General features: G+C 33.0%; 1 protein-coding gene across 3 annotated transcripts in view; it reads right to left on the bottom strand.

Moving 5' to 3' along the window:
* The window catches only part of LOC149781001 (deleted in lung and esophageal cancer protein 1-like), a 122,086-nt gene extending 99,470 nt beyond the window's left edge, over window positions 1-22,616 (bottom strand). For 2 of the 3 annotated variants that reach the window (XM_089938114.1, XM_089938116.1), the window contains exons 1-7: window positions 22,528-22,616; window positions 19,574-19,802; window positions 18,722-18,875; window positions 17,476-17,586; window positions 5,093-5,274; window positions 2,131-2,348; window positions 1,037-1,118 (exon numbers count right to left, since the gene is read on the bottom strand). In XM_089938114.1, coding sequence (XP_089794240.1) covers window positions 1,037-1,118; window positions 2,131-2,348; window positions 5,093-5,274; window positions 17,476-17,586; window positions 18,722-18,875; window positions 19,574-19,795 — 969 coding nt within the window. In that variant the 5' untranslated portion in view covers window positions 19,796-19,802; window positions 22,528-22,616. Of the gene's footprint in view, window positions 1-1,036; window positions 1,119-2,130; window positions 2,349-5,092; window positions 5,275-17,475; window positions 17,587-18,721; window positions 18,876-19,573; window positions 19,803-20,983; window positions 21,053-22,527 lie in introns of all 3 variants that reach the window. The other variant, XM_089938115.1, reaches the window with a different exon arrangement.
* Window positions 22,617-23,062: the final 446 nt, after the last annotated feature.

Here is a 23,062-nt window from a genome sequence, read left to right as displayed (position 1 = left end):
TCATATTGTTGTTGTTGTCATAGGGTTTAATGCCATTTTCAGCACAAGATAGGCTATACATGGCAGCCAGTATTAATGATGGAGGAAGAACCCAGGAAAACCCCCAGAAAGAACCACCGACCCACGAGAAGCTACCGGCAAGCTTTCTCACATATCCACATTGGCCAAGCCCAAGACTCGAACCCACGCAGACAGAGGTGAGATGGCAGTGATCCATGATGGATAGTGCTTTAGACCACTCGGCCACTCGGGGCCCCTTTTTCCAATTGTAGGTAGACCATTAAATCATGCATTCTTGATTCAACTGTAAGTAATGAAGGAGAAATACAGGGATAAAGTATGGATGCCGCTTCAAACAAAAATCTCTACATGAAAAATCTCACAAAACTGTTTAATACTATCGTGAATTCCTCTAAAGTGGAAAGTAGAAAGGTTGTTTTGTGTTACCCTTGTGATCTTCAAAAATGGAAATAAAGGGGTAAAGTTCTAAGTAAACTAATTTTGCCAGAAAAAAGAAATTGAAATTGAATCTGACTTAAGTCTTCTTAATGTGATGTCTCAAAACATATTTAATTTCAATCCAAGCGGTCCTTCAAAAGTTATCGGCAAAGTTCGAAGCCAAACGGGGCACATAACTCTGTAAATTTTGCAGCACACAACCAAAGTTCTTATAATGTAAAGCTTCATGCCAAATTTGATTTCAGTCCATGAAGTATTTCAAAAACCATTAAGTAGAAATTGGGTATTATGGGACATTATGGGATGGATGGACATAGGTAACATTAGGTACTCATCCTTCTGAAATATGATGTTGGGGGGAGGCATAGAAACAAATTAACCTGAATTTTGGATACAACAGTTTAAGTTTATATAACCATCAGTAAATGGATGTTAACTGAGGTTAAACTTTACTATACTGACTCAACCAGACATCATGAAACTCACCTGATCTTAATACAGATAAATAATTTAACTAAATTTGTTTAAAGAATTAGTACTATCATAATAAATGGCTAATTATCATAAACAGTCTCACCTCATACACTTGACCCATTTTGTAGTCTCTGAAGACAAGGACAGGTGGAGATACAAGGAAAATTGTGGATGGCTCCTTGGACCTGAAATCATATAATGTATGTCAGGTATGTTCTGAGTTTGTAGTAAAGGAACAACCAAAACTACACAACAAAGTGATAAATTTGGTGAACGGTTGATGCAGTAAGAAATTCCTGACTTGTCATTGTTTATGCAGTTATCTGTTATACCATGTGAAAGAGTTTCTGATCTCACCTTAAATTGTTATTTGTGGGGTTTAATGCCATTTTTCAGCACATTATAGGCTTTACATGGCGGCCAGTATATTTTGGTGGAGGAAGAACCTGGGAAAACACCAGGAAAAACCACTGACCATCTGGAAGCTCCTGACAAGCTTTCTCACATACAAACATTGGCTGAGCTGAGACTTGAACTCATATGGACAGAAGTGCATCTTACCTTAAATTACTGCTGCGAATTGTGACCTAGGTATGGACTGAACTTAAACAACAATCACTGCTGGTCACATAAGTACCAGCTTGAATTTATATACAAAGGAGTCAACTGAAGCTCTGGCAATATGTGCTTACATCATCCTTGAAGTGTATCTAATTTGAATCCTTAAGGGAACAATAAACCTTTGTAAACACTGAAGAATTCAACTTATTCAAGTCTATATGAAATCAGTATTTTGAAATGAAAAGTTATAACACCTATTTCACCGAGTTTTTAGCAGTGCATGTAAAGAAAGTACACATATTAGTGGCAGAAAACAAGCATCAATGTAGGATTTGGATCCAAATTCCAACACAGTTATGCAAATTTTATACAGCTGTTTTTGAAAATTAAATATTATGTATCTCATTGTCAAAAAGGTCATCTGGGCATTCAAAATGAATCAAAATTAAAGATTGCAATGGTTAGTTTTACTGACACATTTTGTCATGTTACCAGTCCTATGGTCTTACTGACACAAGTTAAAACAATTTATATCAAGTCCTAATATACAATATTTTTATCATTTACAATAAATCAGTAGAAGCCTTGAGGAAAAAACTCAAATGAAAACAAACAAATCTGAAATTAATGACTCACCTAGTTAGCTCTGGTTTGGTCTGAATGCCGATCTCTTTTGGTGGAAGTTTATATGGTTTGATAAGGCTACGTCCCCCAGGTGGAGCAGATGGGGGAATGAAACGAGGATTTCTCAGATAGTTGACTCTGGCATCTAACAAGGCCAGCTGGGCTCGTTCTAGCTCTCTTTCTTCTGAGCTAAGCTGTTCTTTCCATGCCTCATGGCGAAATCTTGGCTCCTGAGGTACATCATAGAGAAAAATAAAATACATACCAGTGTGAAACATAATTTGAAATCAGTACTGTTCAGGGGGTATCAATGTTTTTTAATTATGTGACTGTTAAAGATACCAAATTTAAGAAACCAAAAAAACAATGATCCTGCTGTAGAGAGAATAAGACTACATGCAAAATCCACTCATTTAAAGACAGAGAACAGTCCAGATGTGGACAGACAAGGACCGCTTGCAAAATCCACAAATTTAAAGACAGAGCAATACAGCTGTGGATAGAGAGGACCCCTTGCAAAATCCACAAATTTAAAGACAGAGCAATACAGCTGTGGATAGACAGGACCCCTTGCAAAATCCACAAATTTAAAGACATAGAGAACAATCCAGCTGTGGATAGAATGTTATGTATATTTAATTTAATTGTTTGTTTGTTAATTTTTTTTATTTTTATATTTCATTACATGTTATTGCAATGTAACATTTTTTGCTGGACTTGACCTTTCCAAAACTGAGTTCATTTCTGCTTTACCTGATTGACTTTTTTAATTTTTTTATTTCATTTATGTAAACAACTAACAATAGCTTCATTATTCTCTATGTGTATGAGCTTATTATCAGGATTATTATTCAGGCAAACAAAGAAGGAGTAAATATGTTGATCAGGGTCAGGGTTTTGGAGATTCCTAAGTGAATTTGTAGGCTATTGTGTTCTAAATAAACAAGGCTCATTAGATCATTCTACAAGGTTATTTTCCATTAGGTAATGGTTGGTTTTAGAAAATGCTAATTGTGACCTAAGGTCAAGAGGTCAAGTAGAGAACTATATTATCATGTGACTGTGAGGATTCTGCCAGTCTTGCTTTAATATCTAGCACTTCAAGTTGTATTATGTTGTGACCAGTTTGGGATGAGATTTATTTTCTTCAAATTACTGAATTCAAGTCATTATTTTCTCTGGAAATGCAAAAAGTGCTCTGATAAAATTCTTGGATAAAGACATCCACTGGAGGATATACTGAATTCAAAAATGGAGTAATATTTCTGTGATTCAACAAGAGACTGTTGACACATCAACACTTTGCTGGCCATAACAAACCCGCCATCACCTTTATTTTTGGATCTCTTTGGGACTTGAACTGAGTTTCATTCAGGACATTTTATTAATAGGACTTGTGTCTTAATTTCTTGGATTATTTTTGGATTCAATTTGCAATATGATAAGTTCTTTTTTCTCACTTTTCACTTTGTATTCTAGGAAAATAAATTATTTGTTTACAAAGCTTGTTGTCTTCACTCTTTTCTGTTACTTATTTTAAGAGCACAGACTTGCAACATGACTAGGACCCCTTGCAAAATACACAAATTTAAGTACCAATAAAAATGTAAATTTTTGCAAAACCACAGAAATTTATATCCATTAAAATAGTCCAATCCACAATAAATTCCTCAATAATGTGTACAGTGTGATCATGAAAACTCTTAAGAATAGTCAATTCTAAAAACTACTGAGGAAAGTCCATCCAGCACATTCTTCAGAACCAGCTGTTTGGCTCATTGATGCAGTCTATTGAAAACACTCCTGTAAATAGATATTCTGAACACTCTTAAAAACACCCTATCCTAAACAATCTTGAGAAAAGACTTTTCTTAATATGCTCAAGAAATGTCTAGTATGAACTCCCCTGAGAACATCATATTCAAAACACTCTTGATAATCTATTCTGAGCACTCTTGAACATACACTATCCTGAACACTCTTGAGAAACAGTCTATTCTGAGCACTACTGATAACACTAATGAGAAGTCTAACAAGAACAGTCCATTCTGAACACTAACAGATATGCTCAACAATCTTGAAAACTGTTTATCCTGAATGTTCAATAGTCCCTTCGGAACATTCTTGAGAAGTCTATTCCTAGTACACTTAAGAACAGTCTATTCTAAGTACTCATAAGAACAGCCTATTGTGAGCACTCTTAAGAACAGTCTATTCTAAGTACTCATGAGAACAGCCTATTGTGAGCACTCTTGAGAACAGTTTATTCTGAACACTCTTGAAAATGGTGTATTCTGAATACTCATGAGCAGTCTATTTTGAATACTCACGAAAAATTGTTGTTGTTGTTGTAGGGTTTAATGGCATTTTGAGCACAGGATAGGCTATACATGACGGCCAGTGCAAATGGTGGAGGAAGAACACAGGAAAACCCCAGAAAGAACCACCAACCCATGAAAAGCTACCGGCTCATGAGAAAAGAAACATGTTCAAAATAAAATAGTACAAACAGTCCTCTAATGTAAGTTTTAATCTGTGTTCATTATTTGTCTTTATATAAATTTTAATCAGTCCAGATTGATTTGAAAAAAGGGTTTTTTATTTATTTTTCTTTTAATGACATTTTTTGCTTGTCTGGCCAAGAAGAAAACTTGACATGTACTAAACAAGATACTTTCTATTACAAATATTTGAGTAAAATGAGGAACATAATCCTGTATTTAAAAAAATGATCGAAAAAAAAAAGAAAATGGAAATACCTCTAGAAATTTTTCAAATGAAAGTATGTGTCGGTTTTACCTTACTGGATCCAGATTTCTGTTTCATTTCTAGTTTTGACTTGAAAAGGTTTGATTGAACCTTCAAGAATAAAAAAGTATTAGAAAAATATTTTTATATGTGAATTACATTACAATATCATCAATATGATACAATATAAAAAAATAACAGTTTTTTTAAAATTCCCCTTACTTACTTTTAATGCTTCCTCCTGGTGCTTTGGTTCATCATCTACAGGAATCTCTTCTGATACTATACTCTGCATGGCTGGCTCAGACCGTGATGTAATAGGAGCATCTAACATATCGAGTTTATCTCCCTCCCGTGTGTGTTGCCTGGAGGTCATCGTTTCCCTTGCATAGCTGGGAACTTTAGGGACTGATTGAAGTAGGAAAAATAAATTAAATCTTGGTGGGAACAAATTCACAAATGACACTGATCATTAGCATTTTGATATTAAAGGTACAGGCAGAATAAAGGTACATGTAATTGGAAAACCCCAAAATAATATTACCATTCTCTATCATTTGATTTCATGGTACAAAACTTGGTTATGACTTATGTGATAGACTGAAAACATTTTGTAATAAAGTTGTGTAGTTGTAGATACCACAACAGCAGCACTACACCGCATTGTAAGATCAAAACTGATATTATCTTTTGAGGTTGTCCCCTTTTAAAAATAAATGTGTACTTCACATTATGAAATGATGTAATTATTACATTATGATATCACTGATGAGATGTGTTTATTACATCATTGGTACAATGTGATTATTACATTACAACATCACTGATATAATGTGATTATTACATTATGACATCAGTAATATAATGTAATTATTACATAACTGCTCTGGACTAAGTGGTTAGAGTATCTGCCTCAGAATCAGGCGGACACATGTTCAAACCCCCGCTGATTCACACCAAAGACTAGTGCTAATCATTAAAATGTTAGGTTTATGACTGGTTGGCCTGGTGTTAGGATAATGTGACTGGGTGAGACATGGTGCTACATGTCTGAAGCAATATTCTCCAGTGTTATACATCACAATAAACTAAAACATTGCAGACATGGTAGCGATATGACTGAAATATTGTTAAAGCTACATAAAAAATCCAAATCAGACAAACACACTGATTATTACATTACATCATTGATATGATGTGATTATTACATTACAACATTACTGATATGATGTGATTATTACATTTAAATATCACTGATATGATGTGATTATTACATTAAAACATCATCAATATGATGTGACTATTACATTACATCATTGATATGATGTGATTATCACATTATGACTTCACTGATATGATCTGATTATTACATTACAACATCACTGATATGATCTGATTATTACATTACAACATCACTGATATGATGTGATTATTACATTACAACATTACTGATATGATGTGATTATTACATTACAACATCACTGATATGATGTGATTATTACATTACAACATCATCAATATAATGTGATTATTACATTACATCATTAATATGATGTGATATTACATCACAGATATGATATGATTATTACATTACAACATCATCAATATGTGTATTATATTACATCATCATTTTTACCAAGATGCTTCACAGCACTTTGAAGTTTAGGATAAACTGGACATAGAATGGTTGTGACTTACAATAATGAAAAATAAACATTCTGATACAATTTTAATTATCATAATAACAGTCCAGTGAAAATGATAAAGTCAACTAAAAGAATACAAGACTTTGAAGAATCATTAGCGATTTACAATCTACTGTAAATCAGTTACAATGGTATTCTGTTGCAAAAAACCAATGTGATTTGAATAATCACATCAAACAAACAAAACCAATGTGAACCCAATGTGACTTGATTAAACGTGTCATACAGTAAACTAATGTGATCTGAATAATTGTGTGATACTTAAACCTAATGTGATCTGAATAACTGTCATACAGACAAAAATGCATTCATCAACATAATGAGGAAATCTTAGTACACAAAAATTCCCATGGTATAGGAGGACATCTAAGTACACAGAAATTCCCATGGTATATGAGGAAATCTTAGTACACAGAATTTCCCATGGTATGTGAGGAAATCTTAGTACACAGAATTTCCCATGGTATGTGAGGAAATCTTAGTACACAGAAATTCCCATGGTATGTGAGAAAATCTTAGTACACAGAAATTCCCATGGTATATGAGGAAATCTTAGTACACAGAAATTCCCATGGTATATGAGGACATCTAAGTACACAGAAATTCCCATGGTATATGAGGAAATCTAAGTACACAGAAATTCCCATGGTATATGAGGAAATCTTAGTACACAGAAATTCCCATGGTATATGAGGAAATCTTAGTACACAGAAATTCCCATTGTATATGAGGACATCTAAGTACACAGAAATTCCCATGGTATATGAGGAAATCTTAGTACACAGAAATTCCCATGGTATATGAGGAAATCTTAGTACACAGAAACTCATAGATAAATAAGGCTACTAAATTAATATATTGTTTAACAAAATAACAAAGAAATGATGCACAGAAACTTCACTTGCATACAAGACATAAAAATAAATGGACATCAACAAGGCTTCTCTCATTCATAATGCAAAAATAATTATATAAAACATTCTAGGTACTGCGTGTGTATGTGTGTGTGATTTGGATTTGTAATGTAGCTTTAAAAAAAAAAATCAGTCATATCACTACAATGTCTGCAGTGTGGCAGTTTATTGTGTTGTCTTGAACTTGGGTATCACCCAGTCACATTATTCTCATGCCAGGCAGACCAGTCCTAACACTAACCTCTTAATGCTGAGCACCTAGTGAGGCAGCTGTTGGTACCATATTTACAAGTCTTTGGTATGACTCAACCAGTGTATAAACCCATGACCTCCCACATCCGAGGAAGACACTCTAACCACTAGGCCACTGTAGCAGTCTAGGTACTGCAATATGTTCAATAAGATATGGGGGTATAAAATGACTGTCATTTAAAAACTGTATGTGACAATTACATTATGAGTCCTTGGCATTTTGTGTCTTTGCAAATGTGAAATTATGACTTAAAGCAATGTACTACATCAAAAGTCAACCCTCCAGATGCATATCCTGAAAAATTACAAATATAAAATTGCATGCAAAGAGGAAAACCAATCATTAAATGATAATTTTGATCATTTGCAAAGAAACAGTAAACAACAACAGCAAAAAATGTTAATTCTGCTTCATTTCTAAAGTTTCAACTTCAACAAGAGCCCTAAGATGGGTCTAACATTTGCTCATCTGGCATGTATCATCAAATAGTGGAATGTTTAGTATTCACATAAATCAGTCATCAATATGACAACATTTCAATATGACAATACTTCAACATGACAATGACAATATTAAAATACAACAAGATTTTAATATGACAGTGTCTAAGATGGGCCATCTATGGGTCTTGGAAGAGATTTAGGTCAGGGTCTAGGATGGGTTATCTATGGGTCTTGGAACAGATTTAAGTCAGGGTCTAGAATGGGTCATCTATGGGTCTTACAGATATCAAATGTATACATTTTCATTTTCAAAACTGGATAGAGAAACTGAATCTGTAAAAACAAAAACCAATTGGCATGGCAAAGAACTGGTACTGCAAAGGACTGGCATGGCAAAGAACAGGCATGGCAAATGATTGGCATGGTAAAGAACTGGCATGGCAAAGGATTGGCATGAGAAAGGACTGGTATGGCAAATGATGGGCATGGCAAAGGATTGGCATGGGAAAGTTGACCCTTGTATAATTATCCTCTTTTGAGTCACAACAACTCACCTCCCATAACCCACAATTTTCCATGCAGCAAAGAATGTCCACTGAACAAAATTTGTAATATGTCATGTTTACAATAGCAGCTATTGTGTCCCAGATAGTTTTATAATAAAGGAACAAAAGAATATTAAAGGTCTGAATGCTACAAAATCACTCCCTCTGAAACTTTCCTAAAACAAATACTAAAAAGAAATCTTAGTCTAGAAATGGGCAGCAGCTGATGCATATCACATATCAAAATTTAAGATCAAACTCAGCATGTGTGTTTCTATACTTGAATTGTCCTCTAGTGCTATCTGTATAATTTATTGGACCAGAAATAATGCCTCTATAGTGGCAATATGTTCTGCCAATCAGATTCAAAGATAATCTCATCAATATTAAAGATCTCTTTCCTGAACCCATCCGAGGTCTTAATGATATAAGCCCACATTCAAAGTTTGATTAAAATAAATGTAATTTGGCATCATATATAATGTCACCAAGTTGGCTGTTATCACACTTTGGAACAATATTATACATGTAATTTTCTACCAAATTTATGTCAAATCAAATTAAAATAAAATCAGAGGTATGGCTTTCAGAGAGAAACAAAGCTCAGCCAATCACATGCAATTTCACCTCATTAATATACACGAATCTCAGTAATCATTGAACCCATCAAAGATTTGATGATACAAAATCATAGTCCAAGTCTGATCAAAACCAGATCAGATCTGACAGGTGGTCTTCAGAGTGGTACCAAGCTGAGACAATCAGATACAACAGCATCTCATTAATATGCAGAACTCTCATTCATTGTCAAAGTTTTTAAAGATCTTAAAGATATAATTAATCTTCAAAGTAGTACCAACCTATGCCAATCAGAAATACAATTATCAGATTAATATGCAGAACCCTCACTCATTGTCAATGTTTTTAAAGATCTAAAGATATAATTAGTCTTCAAAGTACAATAGTACCAACCTATACCAATCAGATATACAATTAATATGAATGGTTACCACTCATTAACATGCATGGTTCTCAGTCATGAATATTCATGGTTCTCACTCATGAATATGAATGTTTCTCACTTATAAATATTCATGGTTACCTCTCATTAATATGCATGTTTCTTACTCATTAATATGCATGGTTCTTACTCATTAATATGCATTTTTTTTACTCATTAATATGTATGGTTCTTACTCATGAACATGCATGGTTCTTACTCATTAATATGCATGGTTCTGACTCATTAATATGCATGTTTCTTACTCATTAATATGCATGGTTCTTACTCATGAATATGCATGGTACTTACTCACTGTTAAGTATGTCAGAGATCATCATGCTATAAAATTGTATTCCAAGTCTGACTAAGACTGGATATAAATTATGCAGCCAAGAGAACTCAGTACATATTTTCCTTACACACTAGGTTGTTCCTGAAAGGAAGGAGAGGATGAAGAAATGCACAATTTCTGTACTAACTGTGACAAGGAACCTTCCTGAAGTGTTTAATCAGTTTTTATTCTGATGATATTAAAATATACTTTATACCTCTTTCATTAGGACACTAAATGGTTGCTTGGGTTACAATCAAATAAATAAATCTGATGGAAACTTACATGCATAATACTGCTCGCAAGTTTGATAACCTTGGTGATCGTAGATAAGCTACCAAACTTCATATCTGGTTGCAATGGAAACCAAATAATCCCACAGACTACCAGCCATACAACTTTGACCAAATTTTTCAAAATAAATAATCAAAAGTTTCATCATAACTGGCTTCTTGTCATGAAAACCATATCAATACAGGTATAAAAACATGATGTAAATGTAGTATGAATTTGTAATCAATACAGGTATAACAACATCATGTAATTGTAGTATGAGTGGGTAATCAATATAGGTATAACAACAGCTTGTAATTGTAGTATGAGTCGGTAATCAATATAGGTATAACAACAGTGTGTAATTGTAGTATGAGTCGGTAGTCAATACAGGTATAACAACATCATGTAATTGTGGTGTGAGTGGGTAATCAATATAGGTATAACAACATCATGTAATTGTGGTATGAGTGGGTAATCAATACAGATATAATAACGGTGTGTCATTGACATATGAGTGGTTAATCAATACAGGTATAACAACAGCTTGTACTTTTTTATGAGTGGGTAATCAATATAGGTATAACAACAGTGTGTAATTTTAGCATGAGTGGTAATCAATATAGGTATAACAACAGCTTGTAATTGTAGCATGGATGGGTAATCAATATAGGTATAACAACAGCTTATAATTGTAGCATGGATGGGTAATCAATATAGGTATAACAACAGCTTGTAATTGTAGCATGGATGGGTAATCAATATAGGTATAACAACAGCTTGTAATTGTAGCATGGATGGGTAATCAATATAGGTATAACAACAGCTTGTAATTGTAGCATGGATGGGTAATCAATATAGGTATAACAACAGCTTGTAATTGTAGCATGGATGGGTAATCAATATAGGTATAACAACAGCATGTAATTGTAGCATGGATGGGTAATCAATATAGGTATAACAACAGCTTGTAATTGTAGCATGGATGGGTAATCAATATAGGTATAACAACAGCTTGTAATTGTAGCATGGATGGGTAATCAATATAGGTATAACAACAGCTTGTAATTGTAGCATGGATGGGTAATCAATATAGGTATAACAACAGTGTGTAATTTTAGCATGAGTGGTAATCAATATAGGTATAACAACAGCTTGTAATTGTAGCATGGATGGGTAATCAATATAGGTATAACAACAGCTTGTAATTGTAGCATGGATGGGTAATCAATATAGGTATAACAACAGCTTGTAATTGTAGCATGGATGGGTAATCAATATAGGTATAACAACAGCTTGTAATTGTAGCATGGATGGGTAATCAATATAGGTATAACAACAGCATGTAATTGTAGTATGGATGGGTAATCAATATAGGTATAACAACAGCATGTAATTGTAGTATGGATGGGTAATCAATATAGGTATAACAACAGCTTGTAATTGTAGCATGGATGGGTAATCAATATAGGTATAACAACAGCTTGTAATTGTAGCATGGATGGGTAATCAATATAGGTATAACAACAGTGTGTAATTTTAGCATGAGTGGTAATCAATATAGGTATAACAACAGCTTGTAATTGTAGCATGGGTGGGTAATCAATATAGGTATAACAAGAGTGTGTAATTTTAGCATGAGTGGTAATCAATATAGGTATAACAACAGCTTGTAATTGTAGCATGGATGGGTAATCAATATAGGTATAACAACAGCTTGTAATTGTAGCATGGATGGGTAATCAATATAGGTATAACAACAGCTTGTAATTGTAGCATGGATGGGTAATCAATATAGGTATAACAACAGCTTGTAATTGTAGCATGGATGGGTAATCAATATAGGTATAACAACAGCATGTAATTGTAGCATGGATGGGTAATCAATATAGGTATAACAACAGCTTGTAATTGTAGCATGGATGGGTAATCAATATAGGTATAACAACAGCTTGTAATTGTAGCATGGATGGGTAATCAATATAGGTATAACAACAGCATGTAATTGTAGCATGGATGGGTAATCAATATAGGTATAACAACAGCTTGTAATTGTAGCATGGATGGGTAATCAATATAGGTATAACAACAGCTTGTAATTGTAGCATGGATGGGTAATCAATATAGGTATAACAACAGCTTGTAATTGTAGCATGGATAGGTAATCAATATAGGTATAACAACAGTGTGTAATTTTAGCATGAGTGGTAATCAATATAGGTATAACAACAGCTTGTAATTGTAGCATGGATGGGTAATCAATATAGGTATAACAACAGCTTGTAATTGTAGCATGGATGGGTAATCAATATAGGTATAACAACAGCTTGTAATTGTAGCATGGATGGGTAATCAATATAGGTATAACAACAGCTTGTAATTGTAGCATGGATGGGTAATCAATATAGGTATAACAACAGCATGTAATTGTAGTATGGATGGGTAATCAATATAGGTATAACAACAGCATGTAATTGTAGTATGGATGGGTAATCAATATAGGTATAACAACAGCTTGTAATTGTAGCATGGATGGGTAATCAATATAGGTATAACAACAGCTTGTAATTGTAGCATGGATGGGTAATCAATATAGGTATAACAACAGTGTGTAATTTTAGCATGAGTGGTAATCAATATAGGTATAACAACAGCTTGTAATTGTAGCATGGGTGGGTAATCAATATAGGTATAACAAGAGTGTGTAATTTTAGCATGAGTGGTAATCAATATAGGTATAACAACAGCTTGTAATTGTAGCATGGATGGGTAATCAATATAGGTATAACAACAGCTTGTAATTGTAGCATGGATGGGTAATCAATATAGGTATAACAACAGCTTGTAATTGTAGCATGGATGGGTAATCAATATAGGTATAACAACAGCTTGTAATTGTAGCATGGATGGGTAATCAATATAGGTATAACAACAGCATGTAATTGTAGTATGGATGGGTAATCAATATAGGTATAACAACAGCTTGTAATTGTAGCATGGATGGGTAATCAATATAGGTATAACAACAGCTTGTAATTGTAGCATGGATGGGTAATCAATATAGGTATAACAACAGCTTGTAATTGTAGCATGGATGGGTAATCAATATAGGTATAACAACAGCTTGTAATTGTAGCATGGATGGGTAATCAATATAGGTATAACAACAGCTTGTAATTGTAGCATGGATGGGTAATCAATATAGGTATAACAACAGCTTGTAATTGTAGCATGGATGGGTAATCAATATAGGTATAACAACAGCTTGTAATTGTAGCATGGATGGGTAATCAATATAGGTATAACAACAGCTTGTAATTGTAGCATGGATGGGTAATCAATATAGGTATAAAAACAGTGTGCAATTGTACTATGAGTGGGTAATCAAGTTAGATATAACAACAGCTTGTAATTGTAGTAATGGGTGGGTAAATAATATAGATATAATAATAGTGTGTAATTGTAGCATGTGAGGGAATGGCCCAATAAAAATGTAGCATCTAAAATTACCACCATGAAAATCAAAATAGACAAGAGAATCTGGAATATGCAAACATAGCAAATGAAGCACAACAAATGTCAGGCCAGATGAACCAAGAAATTTTACAAATGTCAGATGAGTAAAAACAAAATATAAATGATGTATGGTAGACCAGATGATTAAAACAAAAGTATAAATGATGTATGGCAGGCCAGATGAGTAAATAAAATGTGCAAATGATGTATGGCAGGCCAAATTGATAAAAAAAAAATCCAAATGATGTATGACAGGCCCAATTGATTTTTAAAAAATCCAAATGATGTATGACAGGCCAGATTGATTTTTAAAAAAATCCAAATGATGTATGACAGGCCAAATAGATAAAAAAAAAAGGAACCCAAATGATGTATGACAGGCTGGATTAATAAAAAAAATTCCAAATGATGTATGACAGGCCAAATTAATAATAACAAAAATCCAAATGATGTATGACAGGCCAGATTTTAAAAAACTTCCAAATGACGTATGACAGGCCGGATGATTAAAGAACATGTACAAATGATGTATGGCAGGCCAGATGAGTAAAAAACATAAAAGAGGTTGCAACTGGATAATATGAAGCAAAACCTGTAAAATTAATACCTCCTGTAAACCTCTGAATGGAAAATTAATAAGAGTTAACTTTTTTCTGCTATATTAGTTCAAACCTCTGTCTTTATATTTTAATTAATATTGCAGTGAAACTAATTTCTATAATTACTGTTTATCCATTAAATACTTCTTTTAAACAGATAATTTTTAAATAAATTGAATAACTTGCACACTAAATTCTTGGATTATAGAAATTACAAGAACTTCGGACATAATAAGAAGACAATTAGTATTTAAGTATTTGAATTTTTACAGGTTTTACTGTAAAATTGAAATCTTATTTCTGCTGACTCCACAATATACTGAAACAGAACCAATCAAAAGATTGTGCTCGCCATCTCAACATATTACCATAAAATATATTTTTTCCTTGTATGCTACATACAGCAAAGAAGAAAGTAATATATTTTTCCAATTTCATGAATGTTCTTGAAAAACATGACATTTGCTTCATCTTGCATATGTGTCACAGCTCTGTAAGATCCTTTTTTCATAAATAAAGTGTAAACTAATTAATTAATTAATTAATTATGAGTCTACATGATGCATAGCAAGCTAATTGAAAGATTTACAAAAGAGTCTTAATGTCAGCATTAAAAAATGTGACCTATAGAAGTGAATTCTTTAAACTTTATTTTGAAACTTCCCATAGGTGTTAACAAAACTGGGAAGGCATGAAGACCAACATGCTAACATAAATCCAGTTTCCTGGTAATATAAACAAATAAACAAATCAATGACTGGATTGTTTAAAGCACAAAATAAATATTGTTAAGAGTTTGAGGCAATGAGCTTTAATAAACTGATTATCAATAAATAAAACAAAGAAAATATTCAGAAATAAAATATTACTGCCATACTACATAATGCTAAGTTACTTCATTTTTCACACCTCTCTTTCTCCATAGATTCTGTTTGAGTCAAGAGCAATCTGGAGCATTTCATTATTCACTTATTTATTTATTTATTTATTTGTTTATTTATATATTCTCTGGAATTACAAGGAGCTCAATAATATTCTTGGACAGAAACATCAATTTGGAATTATAGTAAATTCATACAAGGACATCTTGGATTATATTATTGTGATTAATTGGATGACTATTAATACATTGTCACACTTCAGGCCACTGGTACACTAGTACAATCAAGACTACCATCAATGCCTTCACTGCTGGATCTTATTTTGCACACCGCTGGAATTTAATCAGAACCTTATACATTAGGACCTATAAATAAAACTTTTTGGGATAATCTGGGATTTAATTTGCAATAATGCAAGTTCTTTTTAAATTTTCACTTTGTATTCTAGGGAAATAAATTATTTGTTGAATGTTAAAAATGTTGTTGGCTTTTGCTCTTTTCCATTACTTAACAACCATAGAGTTGTAATAACAGTACCTTGACAAATCAGTAATATCCAAACAAAAACAGTCCCTTGACAAATCATTTATATCCAATCAAAAATAGTCCCTCAACAAAACACTAATATCCATTCAAAAACAGTCCCTCTACAATTAATCAAAATCCAATAAAAATAGCCCCTCTACAAATCATTAATATCCAATAAAAATAGTCCTTGACAAATCATTAATATCCAATCCAAAATAGTCCCTGACAAATCATTAATATCCAATCCAAAACAGTCCCTCAACAAATCACTAATACCCATTCAAAAATAGTCCCTCTATAAATCATTGATATCCAATCAAAAACAGTCATTGACAAATCATTAATATCCAATCAGAATAGTCCCTTGACAACTCATTAATAGCCAATCAATAATAGCCACTTAACAAATCATTAATATCCAAGCAATAAAAGTCCTTGACAACTCATTAATATCCAATTATTAAAGTCTCTTGACAAATCGTTGATACCCAATCAATAATAGTCCCTTGACAACTCATTAATATCCAATCAATAATAGTCCCTTGACAACTCATTAATATTCAATCAATAATAGTCCCTTGACAACTCATTAATATTCAATCAATAATAGTCCCTTGACAACTCATTAATATCCAATCAATAATAGTCCCTTGACAACTCATTAATATCCAATCAATAATAGTCCCTTGACAACTCATTAATATCCAATCATTAAAGTCCCTTGACCAATCATTAATATCTAATCAATAATAGTCCTTGACAACTCATTAATATCCAATCATTAAAGTCCCTTCACAAATCATTAATATCCAATCAATAATAGTCCTCTGACAAATCATTAATATTCAATCATTAATATCCAATCAATAACAGTCCTTGACAACTCATTAATATGCAATCAATAATAGTCCCTTGACAACTCATTAATACGCAATCAATAATAGTCCCTTGACAACTCATTATTACTCAAGGTGCATGCTCATACATCAGACATATTCTGGTTGTAGTTACATTTAAACAATTTAAAATGCATCAATTTATATGACTAAAAGATAAACCGATTGTATCATCACCATTTGCCTATTATAGTTCCAGTACATTTCTACATACACCACCTAGGTTGTCAACACAAAAAACTCAGCAGGAATTTTGACCCAAAATAGACAATACATAGATTTTGGTTGGCACTGACATAAAATAATTGAAAGGACAACTCAAACCACACTTACTGCCTAAGCAATACAAAATTTGTATGTATTTGAAACATTTAATATGTTTTAAAATCTCTTGAATTCACAAGGGGTATTTTACAAAATTAAAACATTAATTCACAAGGGATATATTACATTATTAAAACATGTTTGTTGGAGGATTCTAATCATGTTCATTAGCTTCAAACTCAGGTTTGTATACCAGTCAACATTCAAAACTTACATATATATGGGTAAGAAATTTTTGGCTGTAAAAGATAATATTAAATTCACAGGACGAGACTCTGTGACTGACTAAAATTCTGCAAAATTTCTCCATTTTTAGTGAAGGATCACACTTAGGTGTAAGAGTTGGTGGTCAAGAACTTCTACAAGAAGAGTCAGCTGAGCAAAAATTTATTGATACCTGATGGAGGGGACACACTGATTGGTTCCCCTGTGGCATAGTCCTCAGGGGTCAGGAGCTTGTGTTTCCTCAGTAAGCCTGCATCCAAACAGGAGCGAAAATGGGAAAGGCCTGAATGGTTGAAAAGAAAGTGATTTTTCATGTACACTGAAACAATATTCTGAATAATAAATTATTTACAAATATAGCAAGATGACAGAGGCTTCTATCTCCCTAATCCAGCCAAAATGTTTGTTACCAGACAGAAAGATCTACTAAAAATATAATAATATATAGGAAACAATAAGGCTTAGTTTGATACCTTCATCTATTTGCCTGTGAATTAATGCCAACTGATGAAACAGTTAATATTTGAGAAGATACGTGACTTACATCCTTTCTCATTAGGTCTAGGGTCATTCAATATTTAATATTTGTCTGTAAAGGCAGGTAAAATCTTGGTTCATGGGTCACAAAAATAATCATATATGGCTTCTTTGCATTCTCCATTCATCACAGGCCTCTCATGTAAGCCGAAGAATTTTTGATCTCATGTAAGCCGACTAATTTTTGATCTCAGTGAGATAAGCAACTGGTTAATCCAAATATTGTTTACAAAACATGAACAACTGTTTCCAAGACTAATTTATACAACCTACCAACCAAAGAGTATGATGTATTCAGTATGTACCATATGATGCAGATATCATCTAGTACAGACTGAATACATCATTCTCAGCTAAATATCAACATCATCTGGTACAGACGGAATACATCATTCTCAGCTAAATATCAACGTCATCTGGTACAGATGAAATACTAAATTCTCAGCTAAATATCAACATCATCTGGTACAGACTGAATACATTATTCTAACCTAAATATCAACATCATCTGGTATAGACTGAATACATCATTCTCAGCTAAATATCAACATCATCTAGTACAGACCAAATACATCATTCTCAGCTTAATATCAACATCATCTAGTACAGACCGAATACATCATTCTCAGCTAAATTTCAACATCATCTGGTACAGACTGAAAACATCAATAAAACTAACTCACATCAGCATTCTTCAATTCTCCTTTGCATTGCAAAATATTGAGCTTCACTTAATATTTGTATGTTTAAAGTTGAATGCAGCCACCAAAAACTATCCTAATATGGAATTATCAATAAGAGTACTCCAAAGTCTCTTTCTGAGAATTTTTATTAAAAAAAAGTGTTCCAAATTGAACTAACATAGCTGTGCATGTCTTTACCTGGAGGTAGTCCCAGCTCATGGTAGTTATTGCAACTCTGGGCATCTCTGTTCAATGCTCTCTCATCGGCTGACATTGCCCTGGCTTGCGCCTGCATGATATGGCGCTCCAACATGGCTGCCTCGTCTAGTCTTCTCTGATGCTCATCAAATACCTAAATCGCATCAAGTAAAATTGTAACTTAAATCCAATCAGCTAAGTCTGCCTAATGCATTCTGTGGCATGTTTTCAGAGCAAATCATCATGTATTGTTAAATACCGCTTAAAATGTTTTTAACTGCATCAAGGCCATTATTCTTGAACTGATTTAATCTACAGCATACATGGAGAAAAATTTGTAAAATCTTCAGATAATGGAATAAAATCTAATTTGTAAAATAGGGGAATAAAACATTATAGTGACTATGTATATGAAACAAGAATAATAGCTGGAAATTGCCTTAGCTTACATATAAATTATTTTGTTAGTTCAGTAGGAAATGAACCCCTTTCTCTCCGATGGAGGGCACACCTTTAAAAATTATGTTTGATCATTCTTTGTTAGGTTGCACACAGAATCATGCAATACCTTATCTCAATTTACATTACATGGGAATGCAGCTGTAAAATGAATGGCTAAAATCCAAATCTCTTGAATTTACAGTCAACAAATAGTAACAAAATATGTGCACATTTTTTTTTTCTTGACAAAGGATAATTACAGTCAAATATTCTGGATAAAGAGATGGATAAATCAATGAATGGATGAAGGTTAAAGAGAAACTGATGCTAGAAAGACAATCACAAAATTACATCACAACCTTCCTGCAGGGCCCTAGATATGTGCAAGAAAAATGCACATAAAGAATTTACCTTCTGCAAAGCCTCTACATATTTTTCATGATATGGATCATCCCCTCCTTTTGACACAGAGAGGTTTTTCACTGTGTCTGGTCCAATGGCATCTCGAGTGAACAGCTCACGGAATGTCTTAGCAAGGATATGACGTACATCCTGTGACTTTTCCACTGAGGGTCTGTGGAGGAACATCGAAGGTTCCTCTCCCCTTACTGCAGACTGTGTTAATGGTAGCATGATTCACCTCCAATGAAAAGAAAAGCAGCAAACATGTCAATAAGTGTGCATTAAAACATTACATACTGCAGAATCTACAACCAAAGCAGTTTACCAAATGTTTTAAATGTTTTACTTTCTTTCCAAGTGCAAGAACCCATTCTTAAACAAAAAATTTACATACGGCAGTTTGAAATCAAGGCTCAGATCTCAGCCCATAGAATCACCATAATAAAATGTCTACTAATCCACGAAAATTTATCTAATCCATGGGTTTTGTAATTTATGCAAATATAGTACACAGCCATGCAAAAAAGCAGCATGAATTTAGACAAAATTAAATGATAACAGAAAACAGTGCAATCAAAAGTAAGAAAAAAACATAAGTAAAGAAGTATGAGAAATGCTAGGAGTACAGTAAGACACAAAGGATCTTAATGTTACATTGTACTCATTTCATGTACTCCTACACCATCTTAATGTTATATTGTACTCATTTCATTGACTCTACACCATCTTAATGTTATACTGTACTCATTTCATGTACTCCTACACCATCTTAATGTTATATTGTACTCATTTCATGTACTCCTACACCATCTTCTCTTGATTACACTTACAATCACACCTCATCATCATCTTTCCATTCCAAAAACAAAACAAAATTCTTTAAAAAAAGTTTTCAATACTTGTGGTCACCAATTTGGAACCAAGTCAGAGAAAGTGCGAACATAAAAACTTTGCTAATTTAGTGGATGAAAAGTGGAAATGGTTTGATATGGCAATAAACTACAACTTTATGTATCAATTCTGAAAACTTCCACTTTGTGATCTTATTATTTTTGCACTGTATATACACAATGTACCTAGTTTAAGCAAGTTCTTACAAAATTTTCTGTCAATTAAGTCCACATATAAATTTAGATTGATACTGATGATATCTTTTTTCTTTTTCTATAGAAATAATTAGGAGTTGTGTGTGCCTTTCCTATTGTATATGCAACTATGTACTATATATGTAAATATGAATATAACAGAGGCCACAAAGACGATTAATTCCATGCAACTAATAATGCCTTTATTATTATTATTATTATTATTATCATTATTTAATTTTTTATGTGTGGTGATGTCTGTGTACCTTGCAAACACTTCCACTTATGATTAACAAAATTGGCAATATTTATAAACAATGAGTAAAGTCTTTACCAATTGCTGCACAGAACCAGTTACCCCATGACTGTTACTTCTTCCTGAATCTGTGTAGTATATTTTAATCTGGAGAAGGAAACATTTAACATGTAGTATAAGGTACCATTTTCTTCAGCAACTAACACAAATACTGCATAGAATAATAAATAAGTAATAATCATGTGATAACTGGTTTCATGCAAATGTTTATTATGAACACTCCTGAATGACACTAGTTACGGTTAATATTCAGTTCTGTTCTGGGGGTTTACTCGTGGGTCTCTTATAAGGACTGCTTCAATCAATGTAGTAACTACTTTGGGAGGAGTTTGGGGGTATTTCCTGCAGGGAGCAAGACATTTCAACCCCAAGAAAATTCCTAAGACATTTAGTCCACAAGACATTCTGACCCCAGCCATGGGACAATTCGACCCCAAATCATGAATTCATGAAAAACAATGTCAACAGTGAATTATAATTAAAGTATCTTTTATTAAGTTAATGAATGCATGCTAATTTGAATGAAAAGAAGTATAATTTACCATATACTGAAAATTTTTATAACTGAGCCAAATTTATTGTAAAACAATAATTAGCACATTGCTAATTGTGAATCCCACTAATGACTCAGTGATTCACTGATGCCTGCAATTAAAGAAAGAAACAAAACAGTGCTAAGTGGCTTTTATTAAGTTAATGAATACATGCTAATTTGAATGGAAAGAAATCAAAAGAGCCAAATAAATTTTAAAACAATAATAAGCACATTTTTAATGGCCAATCACACTAATCAAACCATGATTCATTGATGCATGCAATTAAAGAAGATGCTGACAGCACTGAGGTTTTTAATCCTTGGTTATTACTTTTGATAATCGAATTGTGACATTTTGATCGGATGTATTTTGATATAATACTAAGTGAATTGTATGAATCATACATTAAAGTATGAATTACTCAAGCCATTAAATACCCTTTGTTTCTTACACCATATATGTATACAGTTATATTTATTTGTTAAAAAGATTGATAGTCTACCAGGTACTAGAATTGCAGCGTATCTTTTTCTTTTAATTATATATAACAAACGAACACACTTGTTTTTTCAACCATTAAGTTTGTTGCTGTTTGGCTCCAGTTTAAATTCTCTTAATATTCATACAGCAAAACATGCTTATGTTGTGCAGAAAACTTGAACAGCTGTCTCAGTCGTCTTCGGTATATCTGACTGATGTGTATCCCGTTTATAGTCAGTTTGTCGCTAGTATATGACCCACACGTAAACACGGGACACGTTCAATTAAGTTGGGGTCGAATTGTCTTGGAGTCGAAATGTCCAGGCCGAATTGTCTTTGGAGTTAAAATGTCTTGGGGGTTGAAATTTGTTTAGGGACTTTTCCGCAAATGTACCGTACAGTACTGTAGGCGCAACATAATTTTAAAATAACATTTAAGTCACTATATTCAATAATCTGCATGTACGTGCTCCAATCATTTAAAGATAACATCTTCAAAACATTAAAGATTGGAACAATGCTTTTTCGCCTTGCATTTAATATTACCTTTACTACGTTCGACTGTGAGAAACTATCAACTTTTTCATCACTGTTGTGAAGTTGTCAAGCGTTTCTATGCATAATTTACCTCCGAACAGATCAAGCTACTTGGTTGTACTTTATTAAGAGGGACTGTTATACGCTTAAATCTCTTGCTTCTTCCGGAAAACAACACACGGACTACTAAATCATGAGAACAATAAAGTTTTTACAGGTAATCATCGAGAATATATCATTTAGAAGATCGTTTACTAACTAAATAAGAGCAAAAAAATTTTCTTTTTTGATAGGCAAATATAAATTTAGGATCAGGAATACTGCTCTGTGCTGATTATATTTTTGGCATTATAAATCAAGCACACATAGTCCTACACCGTAAGACATCACCCTATATTTTTGTTCTGTGGGTGATAGCACTAAAACAAAAACAATATGTCTTACGGTGTAGGACTACAGGCACATCCATCTTTTGTATACATCTTGCCAAATAAAAGACATTGAATATTGTGTTCTGTAGGCGGTTAAAATATTTATGACAGTA

Source organism: Sinohyriopsis cumingii, chromosome 16 (assembly GCF_028554795.1).
Source record: "Sinohyriopsis cumingii isolate HCF-2022 chromosome 16, ASM2855479v2, whole genome shotgun sequence".
NCBI classification, from domain to species: Eukaryota; Metazoa; Mollusca; class Bivalvia; order Unionida; family Unionidae; genus Sinohyriopsis; species Sinohyriopsis cumingii.
This window is presented reverse-complemented; position numbering and strand designations above follow the sequence as displayed.